The following is a 23120-nucleotide window of genomic DNA, read 5'->3' as shown; positions in this document are numbered from 1 at the left end:
TATATTTATATATATATTTATAACTGGTATAATACAACTAATGTAAATACCGTTAGTCTAAATCCCACAGGGATCAACGAACGCTTTTCATTCCACTAATTTATTCATGTTTTTCTCGTTGCCATGCTCCCACCAATAACGTAGCTCCATTTTCTGCCTTTAAAAGCACACAACCCACAATTCCTCTATTCGCTCTGACGAAGGGCTAACGCTCGAAACGTCAGCTTTTGTAATCATTACGGTGGCTAATTTACCATTTCAACTTTGTTGATATATCCAAATTATTTAAATACAGTATAATAAAATAAATAAGTAATATAATATAAATCTATGCAATATAGACATATATAAAGTTGTCATTGGTAATTTTACAGTTGACAGTGCGTTCATATCTCCTATTGTAATTCAATCAAAGAAGAAGAATTCAAAGGAAGGAACCAAGTTATTCTTAAATAATCTATAAAACGTCATGTTCGTTCTTCCTAATTCCTCCCGTGGCTGTTTTGATGCTGCTCACTTTACTTTAATTCTTGGATTTGATTCATATACTTGCGAAGAACTTTCGAAAATGATTGTGATTACCAGCCCATTTCGTTATCAAGTTTTTTACTTATGTTTGGGTGACGATTGTCGTTTGAAATCATGGTTTTTCTTAGTTTTTTCCTATTGAAATGATGTCTCAGTTCTTGCTAAATAATTATTGTACATCTGGAATATGCCTTGCTTGTGTTACAAAAAAACCTTAATTGTGTTAAAACGATCATTTTCACGTATAACTAATACTTACTTTAGAATATGTGAAATTAGCAAAATATTGGGTCTCCCCGAAGATTTCGAATTCGAGCTAACACCCACGACTGAAACGAAGCTCACTGTCTCTAGGGAACATGAAGAGTTTTTCACGTGAAAGCATAACATCGTTACATTTGGTTGGTATTTTGGGTTTACGGAAGGTCAATATTTGATTCAAAGCAAAATTCGGCTTCAGTCGTATAACGCATTAGCGTTGGAAATTACCGGCGGAAACAATCTAGGGCAGTGTACCAATAAAAGTACAAAGTAAAGCGGATAGCCATCAGACAGCCGAAAAAACGTGCAATCCAACAAGAAAAGAAAACAAGAAAAGTAATCAAACGTGTCTTAGCAATACGTATTATTGCTAAGACACGTCGATGTGAGATTTTTCACTCGAATCAAAGATATTTCTGTCACATTATGTCCGGTCCATATTGAAATTATCGATACTATGTTTTTTTTTTAATACAACAACATATTAGGTCGCACTGTACGATTAGTAACACAAATCACTTTACTTTATGTAAATCATATAGTAGCTGGTCACCCAAAATAACTTAGTTAGGGGCTAGACTCGTTAGGTGACCGCTATTAATCATTTAAGATTTACACTAATGCAGCACCCACAAAGTTTTATAAAAAAAATTATGAAAAAAAACTAAGGGAAACAAAATAAGACAAATCAAAAACCTTGGCACTGTTTGAGATTTCGTTTTCGGGTTTAAGGAAGATTACGTTAAATGAGAAATATGTTCTTATTGTCCTTTTCGTTCAGTCACAGGTAACCCACACGGGAACCCACACGGGAACCCACACGGGAACCCACACGGGAACCTCCGAAAATATGCAAATATGTTTACGTTGCACAGTAGGCGAAATATAAGAATTTGCGTGGGAAAGAACGGTCGCACTCTCACGGTGACCTTAAATAATCTGAACAAGGTAAGTAAAACATAACAAAACAAAACAAAACAAAACAAAAAAACAAACAAACAGACAAACAAACTTATTTCGCTCAAGTAGTTGTTCCTTGGCAACGGGTGAACTTCACGGGCTGACTAGAGCCATTTAGCTTGTTTTTAGTTCATCTACTTGACTACTTTACCTTCTTATATGAGTAACGCCCGCCGAATGAATCCACTGGAAGCACAACGCTGTAAGATCGCTCCAGACGCATCGATTACCACGGAATTTCACACACATCACAATGATGTAACTTCACGCGCGTGTTCCTCGTTCTTGGGTCGTGTACCATAGAACTGGAATAAAGGCCGCCAATTCCGGCCTAAGATTCGCTGAAAGTTGGGGGGTGAGGCGTTTTTCGGATACAGCGGTACCCAAACTGTTAGAGCTTTCAAATTATGGTTCGAATTACTAAAAATCGGGGTTAGCGACTACTTATTGCTCCTGACGAGATTCCATACTCTTGAATGACGCCGGAATACCGCTACAATTTAAGTCAATTACTTCCCGTTGGACGTCAAGGACATTTAAATGGATATTTCTCTCAATTAAATCTTATTTACACCCGAAAACAAAATTTCGAATGGTAACAGTGAATGATTTTCCCATCTGTTTTATTTCATTACTATTTATTCATTAAAGAAAAGAAAATTATGGGTTCCGCTTGGTTCCGGAGGCTCTGCGGTTTGCTTATCCGCAGTCGGATAACACCCCTTTTGTGCATGTAAACTCTAGCGCTATGACGTTCAGTCTGGTATTTTGTCCTTTAAGACAAAATGTGCAGAGGCTCTATAGGAATAAATGCATCTACAGTTAGAAATGTAATCATTTAAAATTATGGGTAAAAAATTTTATTGGCTTCCTTTCAATCTATTAGTAAATCAATTAGAGAATGACCTTTAGGCTGTTTCATATCAGATCGTAAAATATTGAAGCGATTCAAAATAGTTTCGGGTTTGCACATAAACTCGATCTTTTTTTTTGTACAGCGATGCTTAGAATATGCTCTAAAAGTAAATTTTAATTTAGTGTGAAAGTGGGCGTGTTAAAGACATCGTAATACCTAAGGGTAGGTTATTCTATAATTTGGGTGCTCCTCCAGAGAGATTTATCACCATAGTTTAGTCTGCTATTTAGAGTGACAAAAAAGATCCCTGACACAAGAATGCAAAATGCAATGCTTTAGAATATTTTCGATAACTTTATCATCGGTATGGGATGGCACTAAACCATTTAGGGCTTTCTAACGCAATGGAAACATCTAAAAAGTAATCCTGTACAGGAAAGTAATGTAGCTTAATTCAAATGGGAGCAATAAGGTCAGATTTTTAAGTAAGTGTAACTAATAGCAGGCTGTGCAGACTCTGTTATCTAATGAGTGACAACTGATCAAGTTTATTATCAGTAAAAGTATGAAATAATTCCATGTAGCCTGATTCTCGGTCGCTGCCCCAAAGCACTGGAATGATATTCCCTTAGACATTAAATTAAGTCGATCAGTCGACGTTTTTAAATCTAGATTGAAAACTTATTTTTTGAGACTTGGTTTTTATTGATTTTTGTCCTAGTGTTATTGTTAGTTAGATATTTATTAGATTGTAAAGCGATATAGAGCTTTTGTATTTACCGCTATAGAAATAAAGTTATTGTTATTGTTGTTGTTATTAATAATGAAAATTGAACTGATTCGAGAGTAATTTGGTCTGAACGAGCGCACAGCTGGAGTTTGATTTGAAATCAAAACTGATTTCAGACCAAAATCTCACGATACAAGTTCAGTTGCCACTCTATTACATCAAATTGTACATCGAAAAAATCAGTACAAATAATTGTACAATGTTTTAGTGGTCCAGGACTGAGCTGGTTTGTGAACAGCTGCAAAAGCTGTCTTTCATTTTCCTGCAATTTGACTGGTTACTTTGAACAAGCCATGAAACCTGATTGGTTGTTAGTTTTCGTAACGCTTTCGACAGCGACGATGTGGATTGGAGTCATTTCGATTGTTACCATTGACGGAGGCACCAAAACGTTTCTTTAATGTTCCCCATATGGTGATCAGCTGGTTTGTGACTTCCACCGACAGATCTCCCTTAAAAAACCCCAGTTCCTTTAACAGTTCTACTGCTTTCATGAGAGATCGTTTCCTCAGGTTATTTTTTTGGTGTGCTTTCTGGTTTCTATTCCGTTTGAGATATTTAACCGTATCGAGGTGTTGTGTGTCCCACCTCAACTCCCTCTTGAGATTTTTCCAGGTCTTTCTCTTCGACCTTTCTGATTTTTTTCTCAGTTTATCTTCGATATCTTTCACCTTGTAAAATATATCCGGGTTAAAATCTTCGGGGAAAATCATATTAAACATCATGCTTTGCACATCGTCGCACATATCTGCCATAGTACACAATGCTTTAAGCTTTGGAGAGGAATCCTTCCTTAGACCACTGACCTCTTTTTGTAACTCCAGAAGCTCCTTTTTCAGGATTTTCCTTTCGCTTTCCAGATTTTTTATTTTTCTCTCCAGCTTTGCTATCTCAGCGTCACTATGTTCTTTTAGGTGCTTAATTTTGTTTTCCAATGACCGTATTTTATCTTCCCTTGTACGAATTTCTCTGTAAATATCACTTCTTTTGGACATGTTGTAGATCTTCTAATCTGAAATTAACGATTGAGTCTAGAGTATCTTTCTAACTTGATAGAGCAAGCTTCTTTCCTCTAGAAAAAAAAAAGTCAATCACAGGCATGTAGCATTAAGATCCGTGCCATTCAATCAATAATGCAAAATACGTCGTCCTGAACCTGAAACAAAATTGAATTCAAAACAAGCAACTAATTTTTTATGCAAATAAGTTAAAGAACACTTCTTCTCCGACTCTCCTGATTCCTTCCGAGGCTGTTTTCTTATTGCTCACCACAGTTAATTCTTGAATTCGATTCACTCACTTGCAGATTGGAAAATGATCGTAATTGTCAGCATGCATATACTCCCTTGACAAGTTCGATACCAAGTTCTCTACTTATTTTTAGGTCACTATTTTCGTTTGAAACCAAGGCTTTTATTCGTAATTTCCAATTAAGATGATTTCTCAGTTCTTGCAAAAATCAACTTTGAAAATCTGCCTTTGCCGTGTCTGTGTTATAAAACCTTACTTGTAAAATTAACTAAATTAATGTTACGTATATAAGAACGATCCTTCGCAGTAAAGCACTATTTGAGCAATAGTGAAAATCAGACCTGAAAAAAAAAAAAAAAAAAAAAAATTTCAGGCCTGTACGGGACTCGAACCACTGACCTCTGCGATACTAGTGCCTCAAATTAATTCGGTGGCCTGCTCCCAGTTGGCTTGTTAGCTCAATTGGTAGAGCGCTGCACTAGTATCGCAGAGGTCAGTGGTTCGAGTCCCGTACAGGCCTGAAATTTTTTTCAGGTCTGATTTTCACTATTGCTCAAATAGTGCTTTACTGCGAAGGATCGTTCTCATATACGTCTCATAACCGCAGTTCACACATATGTTTCATATGTTTGTTGTTCTTTAAATTAATGTTAATTAACTAAAACTTACTTAGATCACGATTTTTATTTTAAACCAAGGCTTTTATTCATAATTTCTAAATAAGATATTATCTCAGTTCTTGCAAAAGTCAATTTTGAAAATCTGCATATGCCTTTTCTTTGTTAGAAAACCTTAATTGTAAAATTCAATTTTTCTTATTAACTAAAACTTACTTTGAAATATGTGAAGTTACGAAAATACCGAGATTTCGCTGAAAGAATTTGTTCTAACGCCCCGGCCTGATCAAAAGGACACTCTCAGTCGACTATAAGTAAAACGCTCTAAACTAATTTCCATAAGGAAGATTTGCCTAAAAGAAAACACAATCAATCCCTGCCAAGTGTAAGAGTTTTTTTTGCGTCATTAGACAGTGTTTACATTTCAAATCGCCGCAGGAAGCATAATAAGTATGGTTAATGAAAGTGCATGGGTGGACATTTTATCAAGCCGTGTGTTGCATGATAGAGGATGATAATACAGTCGGCTACTAACAAACATGAATGGATGTTTTTACATGATTATGCAGTGTTTAGATAACAATGCTAAATTTGGTCAAAAGCTTGAAATGATCGTTTGCTATAGAAGAAATAGATATATATATATCGAGAGAAATGTCCCTTTTTTATAGGAAAAGTAGAATAAATATAGCTAATAAGACAGCCGAATAGAAAGAAAAATATGACAGCCTAGATAAGAGACGTATCGGGGAAGAAGCGTAAAAAAAAAAAAAAAAAAAAAACCAGTAGGCAATATTATTACCTTCTACGGAAAAAGTGAAAGACGCGTCGCTGATCCTAAGGTCCTCGTAAACAGATGATCTGCTTTCCTATTTTCATTGTAGAATAAGTCGCAGTGATTTAGAAAATAATATCCTTCCACTGGTAACACATGAAAGCGAATTTCGTCAGGACATCCTCGAAATGAGGTTGACAAACCTCTACGTGCGTGTGGCGAAAAAAATATTTAGTGGTTTTACAATTCTGTCTCTGCACCTCTCAGAGTTGTTGAAATTTCCTCGATCTATTTCCTGTTTCCTTTTATCATGGCTCTTAATTAAAATCAATATATCTCAAAGCTGTCGGAAAATTCGTGGTTCCCTGACATTGCTATCCATTATGTGGAAAGGATCGCTCGACAACGCGATGCATGACACTTTTAGCGCTATTGACGATGGATCCACGAATATCGCAGACTGGCATAAAATACACAACGACCGCTTAAAATTTGTGTAATTCGGGAAAACGGAAGGTCATGTTTGCTTTTAGACGATGTAAAGGACACCGGCCATGTGAACTAGCGGACTTTGAAATGTTCACGGACTAGGGAAGGAGCAGAATTTGAGTGAGTCCAAAGAATCCTAATATAAATTACTACATTTTTTGATTGGTCGTGACGGAACTTGCATTTGCTAAATAATGAAATCAAACGTATGCAGAAAAAAGTGTTTGCCGTCGATTGAAATACTATTTCTGTCTCATTACGTCATCCATATTGAAATTATCGATGCTTCAGCTGTTTTTTTCTTTTTGACAACAAGATAATTCTCACTCTGCAATGAGAACTAAAAATGATTTTATAGTATGGAATGAACAATAAATACTATAGCTGGTCACCTAAAAAAAACTTATTTCGAAGCTAAACTCGTTAAGCGACCACCTTTTGTATCTTGATCAAGACTAGTTAAGCCTGCTGTCGTTTAGTTCACCTCCGAGGAAGTAAAGAGTCAATTGTCCCAAAGTATCAAACATCAAGATTTTATTAGAGCAAAGCTGCTATGTCTTTCGAGGAAAAAGAGGAAACTATTTCGTCATGTAATCGTACATGTTGGTGAACATAAAACACGACAGATAATTTATACAAGGCTAAAAGATTAAGAAAAAATTATTAAAAATTATTAAACATTTTAAGAATTTTTTCTTAATCTTTTAGCCTTGTATATATAATATCTCTTAGTAAGCGAACATTATAGACATAAAACACGACATTCGATCGAGCTCTGAATTGGCTGTTTAAAGTGGCAGTGATGATCCGCATTCACCTAAAGATGCATTGGCATGGTAAGGATGTTTTGTTAAAGGCCATTCGTTAAATAGCGTTGTGCGAGTTGAAATTCGTCCCAGATCTTTCTTTCTTTGTGCTGAAATATCGTATTATGAGGTGAGACAAACAGGATAACTGAAACCGAGATTGAAACGAAAAAAATTCTCAACAACGTTTAGGACGAGTTGGGGACAGTCTCAAGTTCAATTTTGTGGAGCTTAGGAAACCGCTGGCACCTACGGAATCCGTGGAACCAGCGTGACCAGCGGAGCAAGTGGAAGTCGCGGAACCAGTAGAACCAGCGGAACCAGCGGAACCAGCGGAACCAGTGCAACCAGCGCAACCAGCGCAACCAGTGAAACCAGCGTGACCAGCGGAATCAGCGGAACCAGCGGAACCCAAGGCTTTCCGTAAAAAAGATATTAAGAGAATAAAATGAAAGTTAAAAAACCTTTACACTGTTTGAAATATCGTTTTCTGATATAAAGTTTATGGTAAAAATTATAAGAGGATTTGAATGGGGAAGAATGGTCGTGCTCTCAAACTTAAAAAAAATCTGTGGGTGAAGTAGTTTTGAATGAAAGTAAACTTATCTCGCTCCAGGGCTTGTTTGAAACTTTATTACTTAAGCGGCCCGTGGGAATTCGGTCGCGAACATCGTTTATCTTCTGAAGAAGCACTTCCGGCTTTTCTGTGAAAGGGCAGGTTATCAGGCTCCAAAACTCTAGACAACATGTGTGGTTACCAGGTGTGTGGGTATTGTTGTTGCTGTTGCTTTTTTTTTTTTTAACAGGTAAAACCTAAATTCGAGTCAGTGTGTTCTTTGAACCTTGAAATCCATTCATCTTGAAATGTGCTGTTTGAAAGGATGCTATCGATTATTTTTTATCAAAACGTGGGTCTTAACAGCGCTTATAAATATTTTTGCTGTAACTTAACGATCTTTAAAGCTTTCTCCTAATTAACCAATAAGAATTTTAACTACTCCCACGACCCGTGCTTTTCATACTATCGTAAAAATCTGGAAAGACTCTTTTGGTACATCATTCCTTGAATTTGCTAGCATAATTCACCAAGGACCTAATTAGCAAGAACTACGTATACTGGATCGGGCAAAGCCTGGATATGGATGATAAGGCTATTCATTCAGGAACCGCCGGTGCCTTAGTCCTAATTTTTAAGGGAATCATTTTTTCACCAACTTTAAGAACATTCGTCTCATTCCAACATGGCGTCCATTAAACATTTACCATAAGGGGAACCTGGTTGCATTGCCGGATGTGTGATTGAAATACTTCTTCTGATGATACAAACGGAGTTCAAAGTAAAGATGCTTGCCATGATAGGGAGATTACACATTGGGTCAGCTTAAAGGGACACGGTCACGGTCTGCGCATGCTCGTGTAGCCGATCGAAACTTGAAAAAGTCTTCCTGACTTTTTCAAGCTGCATTCACAAATTCAAAATGCCGTCTAGCGGAGGATCCGGACACGGCCGTAAACGCATTTACTCAGGGCGGAAACGAAAGGTTGGAGACAGAAGGGAATACAAGAAAGCGTGGCTGAGGAACCATAAGCGTATTTATGTGGAAGAAAAGACATTTAAGTTGTGGCTGCAGGCAAAATTTAATGCAGGTTATGAGTAATTCAGCGACAGCGATTTTACTGATAGGGAAGTAAAATAATGCCAGATATCACAGACATTTGTAGCATTTGCAAGGCAGATGTTTATTCTACTACACATTATAACTGGAACACAGGTAAGCCTCAGGCGAACTCTACGGCTTTCATAAATATAGGCAGATGACGACTGCTCGCGTTCGAATCCTGAAAAAAGGGAATACACTAATTATTTCGAATGCTTTTTGGAAATTCAAGCCCCAAAAGAAGTGAATGTATACAACTTTATATGTGTGAATTCAACTTTATATGCATACCCTGTTTCTGCAAGGTTTATTGCTTGTTCCACATTTACATTCATCTGTACACAGCACGTTTCTCCCTTTGCACGGGCGCCCACGACAACTATTTTCTTTGCGCTTCATCGTACAAGCACTTTTACATTTACAAAAGATCACCGAAGGTTCCTCAGTAAAAGAAATTCACTTTCATGAGCATTTGCCTTGGATAAACTTGATTTAAATGCAAAATATATGCACAATTCTTCAGCTCACTGATATTTCCATAATGGCCGTCGAGCGTGACAAGTTTCGGAGAGAGTGCATGCTACTGCGCATGTTAACCCGTGACAGTGTCCCCTTAAGGTGATTCCTCAGAAAAACAAACTGACTTATCGAACAATGTTTATTAAACTTTCCTTAAATGTTCCCCACCAATGTCTGTTTCGAGAAACGCAATAAAAAAAAAAAGTCACCGTGCTTGTTTATGAGATATAACGGGCCAATCTTACCACATTTGTGCCTGTACTGGCGACACTAATCAAAATTCCTTCGGTTCACGGTACATTTTGCGGTAGCTGGAGGCAGGGGTTTTTGAAGTAACACTTGAAGAAAAACCTGAGTCGTAGAAATTTTCGAGCATATGGTACGATTTGATGTATAATTTGTACACATCAACTCAATCCGTTCCTCTAGTCATTGCTTTGAAAGCCATGATTCTCACCCTATATCTTTTTTTTCTCATTGACGGATGACTTTTTTTTTAATTTCTCCAATTTAAAGGGGATAGTTTGCGCACCAAAATTATGCAATAAAAAGGATAGGTCACCGTATTCGACCATCATAATTCTTTACCCGGTCATTGATTGAAAAGGAATACCGTGCCCACGGAATGCGCGCACTTATTCGCCTGATCTCGTGATTTTTATGCGAAGTACACGGTGCGCAATGCAATACTGAAGAATCACCATAAATATACCTGTGAGAAATCTCTAGACTTGTTGAGCAAGCAGTTCACTTGAAGATTATCCGGCCTGCCAATGTATAATGTATGGGAGTCAAAGTTTGGTTTTATCAAATGAGTTGATAATATAAATTGGCCACCGTAAAGAGTTTCAAAGCTGACGTTTAGAGCGTCAGCCCTTCGTCAGAGCGAATGGAGGAGTTGTGGGTTGTGTGTGTTTAAATGCAGAAAATGGAGCTACGCTATTAGTGGGAAAATGGTAATGAGAAAAACAAGAATAAATTAGTTGAATTTAAAACGTTCGTCGATGCCGTGGGGATTAAGAGTGTCGATTTAAAAGAGAAACGTTTGGCCTTAGGATTAGCAGCTTTCCGAACTACCTAAATCTAAAGAAAGGCCTCAGTGGTTTAATCTATTTCACCTCCAATTCTAATCGTGTTTAGAATTAACCCACCGTATTCAATGAATGATTGACACATTTTTCTAAGGAAACAAAAGAGCGTTAAAGCAAGGGACTTTACCATCTTTGTATGAAGAGATTAGACAATAGGTTAGTAAAAGTTCAAAGGGTTTCTAAAACATTTAAAACATGTTGTGTAAGCCGTTTGTTTGAAACTGATTAATGAGGTAATATCTGTGAATGCTTTGAGACACGAGAAAAGAAGAAAAGAAATGATTTCAAAGAACAAGCATTTATTTGTGACGCACTTTGAAACTGTAAGCTGAGCCTATCCGGACAATTTTTATCGAGGAGAGACTTGGCCAAATACCGAATTGTTGACAACTAATTTCTGTCAGACTGGTAATTCTATCACGTCTTAACCTGGGTACCGAGGGTCACGTATCAGACATTTTAAGAGTCGGCGAGTGAGGTATCTGTGTTTATTCTAAGGATATAAGGGCATAGGTGAAAGTGAACTTATATTGTTTTTTTCCTAGAAAAGAGACCGCTATGGAACAGCAAGGTAACTTCAAATATAGGTTTCAATAGGGCTAGGACATGATTTAAGAACATCTCTTATTGAGAACGAGCAAGTTTATCGACGTAAGTCACAGACTGGATGAAGGAGAAACAGCCCAAATGATATCTAGTATCCTTCGAAACCATTGTTTGTCCCCTCACCGACGTTGCGTGACGATAGTAAACAACGGCTTCAACGGAGAGAAAAAAATATTCAGTAAACTTATTGAGATACTAAGTTTATTTCAGCAAGACCATCCGAATTCTTTCATCTTTGAGTCTTCGCTGCCATGTTCTCCTCCTGGAATTGAAGTAGGTTGACAATCTTAGGAATTTTTTACACTTTGCTACCTTCTTATTAATACTAAAGTCTGTCATTTCATATATTTTAGAGGAGTTAATCGACTACTTTCTCATTCATTACCCTTCTTGTCCCTCCTCATCTCCCGCCCGGAAAACTTCTATGTGCGGTTCCACGTGGCAAAGCGAAAGTTTGTAAAATAATGTTTTCGTCAAAATAAAAATCTGAAATGGCATACTTCGGTAATATTTTCAATAAGATCTTAATGTTGTCTAAGCCAGAAATATTGTAGAGAACGTTGTTGCTTAGTTGTCGCTAATTGAGAATGGCAAAATTCCAGGAAAATGAAAGGAAACTTTTCCGTTAATTTTTTTTATGAGGAGATGTAGGTAGGAAATAGAATAAGTAACACCTAGTTATTCCATGAGAAAGGAGAAAAGGACAGGACAAGCATTTTTGCTGATCCATGGAATTATGTTTTTATTCAAATACATGCTTGTAAATATCCAGCCATCGGAGGGTTTAAGCGCGTTTTAGCGAGTATTATGTTTTCTTGGAAGGGTACAGCTATGACACAGCCAATAAAAACAAAGCATGTTATTACTGAATGATCTCGAGATCGACATGCAGAGACCTGCCATGACTGAGAGTAGCTCTAAAAATACAAAGCTTGCATATCAGTTGGCATTTCTTCGTATCTGGGGAAGGGAAAACTTTAATTTGCTCCTTAAGCTGCTCGTACTTGAGTTCACGTCGCTGCAGTATTTCTGCTAGAAATATCGGTATGTTTGGAGCGTATTTATCAACAGAGATAGAGTAACCGAGGTTTAATCTATTTATTTTTACTTTTTTTATTATAGTTGTCCACCCTTGTTGCACATTCTGTTTCGCTTTAGTGATGGGCGCAATGCAGTTCATGTTTATACTGATCGGTTTGGTGATCTCTGTATACGCTTCTGATAACCCAGGTAAGCGACAGCCACTTATGAAACATAACTTGAATATCAATTAATTTTGAATATCAACTACTTTCCTGTATACAAGTCGCTTTGCATAACAGGAACGAAATAACTTTTAGACTGCGAGCGCTGAAAACCAAACCGCGCCTGAGTCGTTCGTTAAAAGTATCTTCCTTTTCTTGAACATTTTGGGCTAAGATATCATTTTTTCCATATCATGACGTTCCTGAAGAAAATTCGCTCGAATTCACAGACCTTCCGCGATGCGACTATCCAAGAGGAGTGTGCACCTACACTAAAGATCCGTGTCCACCGGATATACCATATGACTGCCGAAACGAGATGTACTGTCCATTAGATACAAACAAATGCTGCTGCCGATATCCAAAACCAAAACCACGTAAGTAACAGGCACTCCTGATAAAATCTGTAGAAAATAAAACCACGTTGGAGAGGTTGAGATTCTGCGAAAGGAGCTGTGTCTTGACACGTTTGCGAACGTCACGAGTCTTTGGAATACAAGTGAGACACCTGGATGCAAGTATTGACTTATCTTACTTAATTCTCGACAAACTTGGTGTGAATAATACATATCACTAAAATACAAAAACGTTGATATTTTTCAAGCATTGTTACCACTAGTTTCCCATGAAAGACGTAGATATCGTCAGTTGTAATCATGAGATACCGACTCCATTCTTCAATTACTCCGCCCCTTTTCTCCTCTGTCTCGTATTACATTTTATTTTTCAAAGGAGAATGAGTTTCTCTTTGATTTTATCCCAGTAACACTTCCTCCCAGCCATCACCTTTTTAAGAGATCTGGATGGGATTATTTTAACTTAAAGTATTTGAATAATTAAAGGTATTTACTTTTAAATAAATCTTACTATTGTGATGTTTTCTCATAAAATTTGACCCTTCGTTTGGCTTTCTACACCGTTATGGGAGCTTTGAAGAAAGTCGGTTGCGCCTTGCTTCCAAGAGTAGTACACTATACAAGAAGAAATAATTTTGGCTTTGTTAGGTCGCTTTACAAACAATTTAATGTTTATAGACAAATCCTTCGAATTCACAGCTAAAACGCGATGCGACTGGCCAATAGGCGTGTGCACTTATATTGATGATCCGTGTCCACCGGACATACCACATGACTGCCGAGACGAGTGGGACTGTCCATTAAAAACGAACAAGTGCTGCTGCCGGTATGTAGTGTTTTCTTTTAAATGAGCCCATAACTTTTACCCTATGTTCACATGTGTTACTTGGAAAAAACGTTTTCACAATTTGTGATATAAATGACAAAGGAGGCCTCCACATACATGCTTAAGCACAGTCTTATTGTGATCATTTGGTTTGATTCTTGAGTTTTTCCGTCCGATGTACTCATCTCACCGTTTCACTTCCAGAGGTGACTAAGGAGACTTTCCCATTACAATGTCATGGAGATTATTGTTTGATTTCACACCAAACTCTCAAAGATAAAATAACTGGAAACGCGTGGCAGAAAGGGCAGAAAGTTAGGAGTTACGGGACGGTCATTATGTATCATCGAGGGGTTTGGAGGGGAGGAAGATCTTGGGGGATCAAATGGTTTTCAGGGAGAACAAAGGAGAGGATATGTCCTCGCCAACGGAGCAGATTCCACCCCACCCACGGGATAAATAATGATCGGTCTCTGAGTTCCCAGGACTGTTAATGATGACCGTTGGTTTCAAATGAAATTTTTTTACAGAATGGGTAGAGTCAGACAATGGAAAACACTATTATCAAAATGAACACGAAGTAACACAAAAATCAAGAACAAACCAAACGACAAAAATCATCGATATTTCTAGATCGTTTGTTTCGTATCTAATTTTTCATAATTATCGCTAATTCGACCAGTTTGACTTGGAAGATAAAGAAATATCATTTATTTTCAATCTCTTGCAGCACCGCTCAGAAGATAAAGGAGGCAGAGAAAATCGAGGAAAAGTCTGAGTTGTAATCCTAAATTTTTTCCTGGCAAACATGGCAGTGATGAGGGCTTGGTAGTTAGAGTAGAGGTGTTAAAAAACAGTTCTTTATCATAAGCTGATTTCAATTTGGTCAAGTGTAATAAAAGGCATTTTAAGTGGCTTGTTGTCTACTCATTGAATATGAGATGGCTTAGTAGTACTCCACCAGTTCCTTTGTTTTTCACCATTCATTTCTTTGGCTCAATACACATCCGTTTGCCAATCAATACTTTGAATTCTAGTTTATGGCCCTTTCTACTTCAAGAGAACACCTATGATCAGGGTTAACTATAACCAGGCTGATGAATAAAGGGAGTAAGTTTCAATAAAAGGTGCTGCATCGGTGGGGGAGTATTGCAAGGTAGTTTTGGTTTCATCAAATGAGTTGATAGTGTAAATTGGCCACCGGAAAGAGGTTCAAAACTGACGTTTCAAGCGTTATCCCTTCGTCTAAGAGAGTGGAGGACTTAATCGTGTGAGTGTGTGTGTGTGCGTGCGTGCGCGTGCACTTGTGTGTGTGTACGTGCGTAAGTGCGTGTGTGTGCGTTTGTGTATGTTTGTGTGTGTGTGTGTGCGTGCATGCGTGTATGCCATTCACTCTCACATCTCAGCCTCACAACCATAATGATTCAGAGGTTGGTACTACCTTTTCGCAAGCTCTACTTATTTCATACAAACGTGACAAAAACAAAGGCACCTTTTTGATCAGCAGTTCACTACAATCTAATGACTCACCCGGAAATCTCGAATGCGCTCGTGCACGATACAAAACTTGTCCTTTCATTCATAACGTTGAGAAATATCTGAACCCAATCGATCCATTAAGATTGCTAATCGATTCACTTGCACCTCTGCCAACTATTGCATAACTTGCAAAAATATATACACTGGTGACACAGGGAGTCGACTTGGTGACCGATTCCGAGAAGTGACAAGGACGCATCCAAACCAGTCGCTAGATACTTTAATCTGTCTAATTATTCTAAGCAGCACTGATTCGTATGGCAGTCTGCGGCCTTTCTTTACATCTAGGCAGTTTGGAAAGCCGCAAAACTCGAGAACAAAGATTTGTCTTCCAACCGGCACTCATAATCCCTACGGTATCGACGAACGCTTTTCATTTAACTTTTCTTTTTTTCTCTTTACCATGTTCCCCTATAGCGTAGCTCCATTTTCTGCATATAAGCACACGATCATGAAAAAATCTAATGCCAGCAATCTGTATAGTTTCCTAAAACGCTATTAAAAAAAGGAGATAATCATCAACTGATGCTTAGAAAATATCTTTGACCCACTTATTACGTTAAAATTATTGCATTATGGTATAGATGTACACAAATGAATACAGCAACTAATCTCGTCAAATCTACGAAGGAGCTGCTTTTTCATGAAATTTTAAGACTTCAAATATGAGGGAGTTAAAGAGAAAGCTCCACTGAAGTATTCAAAGTCATTCCTCTTGGGCCAAAAAGCTTGGGCAGGAGCAGGATCTTTCCAAGAAAAGGTTCTTTCTAAGAACTGATGCTTTATTGAATAGCTATGATTGCATAAATGCATATTTTGAAAATTATCTACACTCGTCCCCAGTCATCTCTATACTTTCTCCTTCGTCGTGCGGGTAATGCTCATCTCCAAGGACCCTGTGGCTGCTTTAAGGAACTGCTAGAGAGGGGTCAGGGATATCACGTCCAAGGCCGAAAATTGCTATTAAGAGTTTTCATGATCATTTTCACTGTGTTGCAGTACCAAATTCATACATGGGTCTGAAAAAATCGTGGACATTTAAATTGTGAAACACTTGCAAAGACAATCAAGACTTGTTTCCCATTTGTCCTAAGAGCTTTCAAGTACCAAGATAATGCCGTAAAAGGTTTTTATTTATTTCCTTTGTAACCCATTAATCCCACATTAAGGATCGCTTGCTAATTTCTAAAACAACTTGCTATCATTGGGGCTTCTAAACTATTTGCCGAATATCTTGGAGATTGGTGTGCCTGCGGAAGATTTCACTTTCTGTAAATGTTGAGGTGAGATTCGACGAATTAGCCTCTTGCTGCGCTGAGTACACAGGCTTCGAAATTTATGGTTGACATACCAAGTTAGAGTAGGCTTGATGGATTTCGTGGCCTTTTTGTTGGGTAAGGAACTTTGTCGAGCGAAGGCTAAGACAGGACTTCGAAGACAACCGTTAGATTTATTCAGTCTAATAATCCATGCGGTGCAGCAGTCAAGTATGATGTTCTCCCTACCATAAGAAGTTGAATTTGTAATTATTAAATAAATAAGTCGACAGAAGGACACTTTTGCTTTATACTCCGCACCCTACTGTTTGGAATCACTTTTCCAAAAGAAAAATTTCAACATATACTAATTTCAGTCTCGATTTGATATGTATTTGAACTTTATCACCAAAGTTTGGGTTGGCTCGTCAGGAAAGTGAGCAGCAATGTAATAGCTTAAGTTTTATTGGTGGTAGACTATATTCCAGGGGTTCAACTCAATATTCCAGAGTTTTTTTAATAACTATGTAGTCAATCAGTGTTGTCTTTGGTCAAACGAGCCTGTTGTAAAAATGGCATAAACATCTATATATATTTTTTTCTCCGAAATGATATTTTTTGGCCACAGGGTGCTGAAACATGTGGATGCGTCAAAATGACACAATATTAATTTCTCTTTAATTTGCTCTAATATAAAACATTAGTGCAAATCAAACTCTGTTTTGACCTGCTTGATCACGAATGCTTAGATATCGGCTTTTATATATCGCCTGGGAGGTCTGAGGATTTTGGTTGAATCACGCTAAAATTTATCTGATTCTCCATAAGGCTCTGTAATATTGTTATGACCCCCCCTTCTTTAGCATTTAATTGGCAGTCAATTTTCCATAGCCCCCCTTTTATATTCCATTGGCAGCGACTGCCCCCCTTACCAACCCCCCTACGTTTCACCTGAAAATCCTGAAGGTTTTTCAAAAGACGTCATGCGGGATGCATAAGTATGACTTTCTGGCGTGCGTTTTGATATCTTTTCTAACACAGTCCCTTCTTGCTTGTTCGTATACATATTTTTGCCCATTATCACAAAACGAAATTTTGCATTTGGATTTTTGCAGCATAACAACAAAATTGTGTTTCTCTCTTCCGAGATATAGGAATTTGGTGTAATCGTTTGCTAGAAATTTAGATGAAACGCTGGAACATACTTGAAAGTAGTACATGTTACAAAAAAAACACTAAACACGAGGTTCGGTTGCGAATTGTTCGGCAATGGTATCTCATGATGACGCTGTTCAAAGTAACGTGCTTAATCATGAAAGTTCTATTTTCAGAAACCTGCCTGTTCATTGTGACCCTTGCTCACTTCCCGAATACTTCCGCAAAAATTCTTATTTTTTTTTCCTGTTTTTCTTTGCTTTTGCAAAAATGAAAACGATGACTGAATATTTTAAACCTCTCGGTTGTGCTCATGGTTACGCTCGCTGATTTCCCTAAATAAGGTTATGCTTTTGTTTGAGCTTATATCTCAAATTTAAACAGCGTGTAGCCACGAGAGTTATTATTTTTATCAGTTCTGTCGTTCGTCTTTGTTAATTGTAATTAGTGTAAATAGTTCTCGTCTCGATAGTTCAGTTCTGTATTTATTAGTTTGTATTTTTTCGTGCTGTCAAAATGTAAATTAAGTTTGTCAGCGTTGTTTCATGTAATCGCCTTTGAGTATTGTGTAGCCTTGTTTAGTCTATTGTTTTTAGCCTTTATCCGCTATATAACATCGTAGTTGTAATTTTCATTCAGTCATTGTTATTCCGGAGTGCCGTACAGATCTTGTAAGTAGTTACGCTCTCGTTTGTATTTTCCTGTAGTTTTTCGTATTCCTTTCGTTGTATTTTAGTTTCGTTGGGTTTAAGTTCGCATTGTTAATTCTGTATTTTTTTTGTATTATGTACAAGTGAATCGTCGAGACAAAAAAAGGGTACGTATTTCAAACTGTGACGGAGTGTCAGTTACACAGCGGGTCATCGATTTCTTGGAAAGTACCTTTATACCCATCCGTTTCGTACTCGCATGGCGTATATTTATGGGAGAAAAGTACATCCCTGGTGTTTGGACGAAGCACAATCAAAGTTCATATCTTCGTCAATTTAGTTTGAGGCACAGTAAAAGGTAACCTGCAATCCTTAAGTGATATATCATGTAGGTAATTGCGCAGTTGTTATTGCTTAGACATGTTTTATGATTAGCTAAAGCGAAACCTGAACGTAGTTAGATTATTTAATTTTATTGGTACACCTACACCATATATGGAAATGGCGGCGTCATAATGATTAAGGGTCTCCCTGTTTGTCGCTCGCATTTTTGTTTTCTCGGAAAAGCACGCTTACATCGCCACCGTTACTGTTCTATTTCCAAACGAAGTTGTCGAAGTTCATTTGGGAAAAATGGAGGGAAGAAGAGAAAGAGTGACAAAAATCTACTCTGCATTTCAGCATTGTTGAGGGGAGGCCGACCCGCGATCCCGAAATTTTAAAGCAGATCGACTCTCTCAAGAAAGAAATCGATAAAGAATGAAGAAGCACTGAAGCTAAACAAAGATGTGCGAGATCTACGAACGCAAAACGATAACCTACGGATTACTGTGTAGTCGAAGGATTAAGAACCAAAAACTCTGAGGGAGAAGATTAAGAAATTGGAAAGCGAGAAGATGACATTGGAAACAAATTTAAAAGCTGCTCAAGTTGAACTGGATTCTGTGAGAAGCGAGATCGCCGAAATGACAGATTAAAATGCAATACTAAAGACGGATGTTGCCAAATTGTCGTAAAGAATGGATGAAGTCACAAATTAAAAGATCTCGATGAAAGTATGAGGGAAAACTTGACTCTTGAGAAGAAAAATACAACGCTGGAGTTGACTGTTGAGAAACTATCGAAGAAGGTGGATAACATGACTGAAGATCTTAAAGAAAACATAAGCAAAAATAGGTCTTTAAAGAAGGAAGTCGACGATTTACGAGAAAGTCTGGAAATGACAAGCAATGCTCTGGTTCCAGCCAGGGCGAATGGCTTTACCGTTCATCCCTTCGACTTCGGCCGATCCATTAATTAGTGCGTCTTTGGTCCTGGGTGAATTATACTGACAAATCCAAAGAATGATGTACTAAAATGTGTTTTCCAATTCTTAAGACTCCAAGAAGAGTTACAAGATGAAACATATTGACTAAGATATCGATGATATTGAAGACGAACAGCAAAGGAAGGAAGCGAAAAAGAAATGGAGTTGATTAAAAGAAAAGCTCAAATGTAAAAGGCGACACATGAGAGCAATGACGTCCATCCAAGATGGCCAAAATATGACGGCTCATCCCGTGATTGATGAAACCTTCGTGGATACCTCAGTGAGTTTGATGGATCAAGCAGGAAAGCTGAAAGACTGGCATTCATTACCATTTGTCAATGAATTGACAGAAATGTGGAAGCAACTGGTTTAAATGAAGTAAAACTAAAGAACTAAGGCAAGAAATTTTAAACATAACCTTACAATATATGTTGGTATCATTGTAACGATAGAAATATTCAACATTCATGGGTTTGACTCGTATGAAGCCAAAACATCAGGATAATTTAAAACTGCCGATTCAAGATTTTCAAGGTTTAGTAGTATATACGCTTGTATTTATCTTTGATAGAACTGTAATCTTTTGGAGAGTAAACTTTGGCGAACTTCATCTTTGAAGAAATAGGAGAGCAAACATAACCCTGTCGTTTGTAAAGGAAAGATGTTTGAGTCTGTGTCCCTAAAACCGTCAGAAACTGATTTTTTTTAACGAGAGTTACTGTATACTTCTTATCTCCGTTTCATGTCTGTTAGTACGGCATTCCCGTTTACGTTCCCAATCACATTTTTTGTGTTTTGCACGCGCACTTTTCTTATTGAGGGGGACATGGGGATTTGCAGTGTTGCTGTGTTGATGTTTTTTTACTACGGTGATGCGGTGAATAAAATCTCATTTTGCGGTGTTACGGTGATCTCAAATCCTTCTGTGTGCGATGCTCAAGTTGTGTTTTTCACGCTTCGGTGTTCGGTGAAATGAAAATATTTGAGGTGCTGTGGCTTCTTGTTTGGTCTTTCTCAGACCTTACTTTAGCATGTAAACTTCGTTAATCCGTGATAATTTATGAAAAGCACGTAATTTTTAATGAATTACAGACCAACATTGTCAAGTTAATCTTCAATATGCTTAACCTGCCAATACGAAGCAGTTTTCGTTAATGTTGTTAATAGATACGTAACTTGACAAGGAACTTGACCTCTGCCAACCGGAGCTCAGCCTTCTTTAGACATGTGGAAACCATGGCCGAGGACATAGAAATTAATCCTGGAAATTCTGGAAACGACGAGAATGAATGCATCATCGATTGCGTGGTTTTTTTCTACGAAGAAGGAAAGGGGGGCCAAAACTACCGGTGAAAAATAAATTCAGATGTCGTTTCAATAGGGAGGAAAGACGGCTTTGTAAGCTAAGGGAGTGCATTTGGTAAGTTTGTAACTTAGACACTTAGACACGCTTACTATTATTTCCTCTTTGACCTTTTTCCTTTGTTATTCTTTATATCTGAAAGTCGTCACAGCTTAGGGTCGTCCAGAGGTCATTTTGATACCAGTCTATATCGACCTTCTCGCTTTTTTATTTTTTCAAACGATTATCGATATCGAAGGATAATATCTACTAACCGAGTTCGAGGGCCGTGCTGTAAGTTACGGACCGAGTTTTCTCCGGTCGGATTTATGGCCCAAGGGCGAGGCGCGCGGGCCATAAATCCCACCGGAAAAACCGACGATCCGTAACTTACGGTACGAACCGAGAAAACGAGGTTAATAAGATATTTATTATATCTCTCTGGGTTCACAAATAAACTTTTGAATTTAGCGGGCCGTACAGTAAAGCCGCTAAATTGACCAATCACAGCGCGTGTACTAACTGAGAGATATAATAAAAAGGGGTCATTGAGCGCGCTCCGGAGAGCGATACCGGTAGATCGTTTTCACTGTCACGCAAAGAAAAAATAAATCGAAAAATCTTCTGTGGGTATAGTTAAGAAATTGTGATGTTATAAGAGATAGATGAAAAAGATTCTTCTCCAAGTTTAAGGTCTCTGCGTTTTCCCAAACTTCAGATATTCGTCAAAATGGTTTTGCGCAAATTTATAGCCCAGTTACAGAGCCCGGATATGGAGCCGCCATGTTGGTTTACCTCCGTGATACACTCTTTTTTTTGCATAAGAGCGTCAAATTTTAGAGCTGAGGCTGAACGTTCTTATATCTTTTTACGATCTGAGGCTGAAAACGTTCTTAAGACGTTCTTAAATTTACATGGTACACCGTATTTCAATAAATTAAAGCTGAGAGAATATAAAGTGAACTACCTTGAAAAGACTTAGTCAAACTTTGCATTACCTTATGAATTGATAATGTGGAAGGTATTCAGTTGAAATGTTATAAATAAGAACTGCTGATTATTACAAAAAGAGATGTGTTCTCAATTCTACCTGGATCCCTGTGCACATACTTTTATAGAACCGTTCACATGGTAACGTGGCATGGTATTCTGCAGTAATGCCCAGGGGTAACAGTAGAATACCCTGCCACTATCGTTCGCAAGTGTTCTTTTGAACATATTTTTAAAGAACGAGAAATTAACCATTTTGTGCTGTTCAAAGAAGAGAAACACAGACACAAAAATAATCTTTATACATAGAAAACTGTACTTTTATTGGAGTGCCCGTTGTGGCTGTGTAAAAATCCACCAGTAACCAAGCCGAAATTCGTATGATCATGATTTATCGTGGTTTTGCATGCTAATGAATCTATTGTTTTTTTTTTAAGCGAACGTTCTGGTATAAGAGATACGGCAAGGAGTTAAGGTTTGGACGAAGATTGAAAGGTGCAGTTAAATAGGTACGTTTTATTATTTTATTGTCCTCTTTTATGCTTGACCTGCTTTGTGGTCAGATTTATTTGGTGCTTTTCCTGTTAAAAACAAGGAGTCCAAAAGGGACGGTAGAACTGAACGTTACATCATTGAAACAGATCACCAGCTTGAGTTAGAATTATCATCCATCTTAAGCGGCTAAGATAAACTTCGAGGTGAGTACACTCTCTTACCAATTATCATAATTGCTCTCCCGATAAGTACAGGAAAACTGATTTACGGGTGTCAACAGTATCGACAAGTAGGCATGCACTGACAAATAAACGTTTTGATGTGCTTATTTTGTGGATAATTGTGTAGGTGTAAAAGTATTACGTCATTAAAGACGTTAAAATTATGTAGCTAAAAATAGTTGCGGTGACAGTTTTCCGTGGTCTTTTCTTGCGGTGATGGTTAATTTCTTTAGCAGTGTTACGGTGTTCAGGCCACCCCCCCCCCCTCATGTCCCCCTCCTTATTGTTTTTCGCATTCTTTTACTCGCGGCGATCTATATTCTGTTAGATTTTTTCGTATAAAATTCAGCACTGGAGTATTAGAGTCCATTCGGTGAACATCGATTCCTTCACTCCGATCAACTCTTAGTTTTTTCCATTCTTCGTGTCCACAAAATCATACCACGTTTAAGCGCGATCGACCGTAATGAGAATGAATTTTAAAGCGTGTGTTGAAACTTGACTTGTTGGCAGTTACACATGTCACAGGG

The 23120-nt window shown here is 37.8% G+C and overlaps 2 protein-coding genes and 1 long non-coding RNA gene across 7 annotated transcripts; 1 reads left to right on the top strand and 2 right to left on the bottom strand.

The window, feature by feature from the left end:
- Positions 1 to 2268: 2268 nt before the first annotated feature.
- LOC111336076 (uncharacterized) lies at positions 2269 to 6348 on the bottom strand. 2 transcript variants are annotated; one of them, XM_022942106.2, is made up of 2 exons: positions 6066 to 6348; positions 2269 to 4467 (listed from the first exon to the last, which is right to left on the bottom strand). In XM_022942106.2, the coding sequence occupies exon 2, from the start codon at positions 4388 to 4390 to the stop codon at positions 3707 to 3709; it is 684 nt and encodes a 227-aa protein (XP_022797841.1). In that variant the 5' UTR covers positions 4391 to 4467; positions 6066 to 6348; the 3' UTR covers positions 2269 to 3706. The 2 variants fall into 2 exon arrangements, with proteins under 2 accessions (XP_022797841.1, XP_022797842.1); XM_022942107.2 differs by lacking the exon at positions 6066 to 6348 and adding an exon at positions 5480 to 6039.
- A 1755-nt stretch (positions 6349 to 8103) lies between these two features.
- On the bottom strand, positions 8104 to 10206 carry LOC148721830 (uncharacterized). The gene is made up of 2 exons (XR_015992482.1): positions 9283 to 10206; positions 8104 to 9172 (listed from the first exon to the last, which is right to left on the bottom strand). It is a non-coding gene; the product is annotated as an uncharacterized LOC148721830 (long non-coding RNA).
- Positions 10207 to 11324: 1118 nt separating this feature from the next.
- Positions 11325 to 14548, top strand: LOC111336073 (small cysteine-rich protein 2). Of its 4 annotated transcripts, none has more exons than XM_088736079.1 (5): positions 11325 to 11480; positions 12330 to 12437; positions 12661 to 12828; positions 13507 to 13633; positions 14364 to 14548. In XM_088736079.1, the coding sequence occupies exons 2-5, from the start codon at positions 12368 to 12370 to the stop codon at positions 14416 to 14418; spliced, it is 420 nt and encodes a 139-aa protein (XP_088592205.1). In that variant the 5' UTR covers positions 11325 to 11480; positions 12330 to 12367; the 3' UTR covers positions 14419 to 14548. The 4 variants fall into 4 exon arrangements, with proteins under 4 accessions (XP_088592205.1, XP_088592206.1, XP_088592204.1 ...); XM_088736080.1 differs by having other exon boundaries at positions 11336 to 11480; positions 12682 to 12828; XM_088736078.1 differs by lacking the exon at positions 11325 to 11480 and adding an exon at positions 12093 to 12251.
- The last annotated feature ends 8572 nt before the right edge of the window (positions 14549 to 23120 follow it).

The sequence above is a fragment of the Stylophora pistillata genome, chromosome 10 (genome assembly GCF_964205215.1).
Source record: "Stylophora pistillata chromosome 10, jaStyPist1.2, whole genome shotgun sequence".
Classification (NCBI taxonomy): domain Eukaryota; kingdom Metazoa; phylum Cnidaria; class Anthozoa; order Scleractinia; family Pocilloporidae; genus Stylophora; species Stylophora pistillata.
The sequence above is the reverse complement of the archived record's forward strand: the minus strand, read 5'-3'. Positions and strand labels throughout refer to the sequence as shown.

Bases quoted from the DNA above. Each gene is read 5' to 3' on its own strand.
- LOC111336076 (XM_022942106.2), bottom strand. From the start codon at position 4,390: ATGTCCAAAAGAAGTGATATTTACAGAGAAATTCGTACAAGGGAAGAT.
- LOC111336073 (XM_088736079.1), top strand. From the start codon at position 12,368: ATGGGCGCAATGCAGTTCATGTTTATACTGATCGGTTTGGTGATCTCT. The intron at 12,438-12,660 runs GTAAGCGACAGC...ACGTTCCTGAAG, and splicing joins ATACGCTTCTGATAACCCAG to AAAATTCGCTCGAATTCACA. The intron at 12,829-13,506 runs GTAAGTAACAGG...TCGAATTCACAG, and splicing joins ATATCCAAAACCAAAACCAC to CTAAAACGCGATGCGACTGG.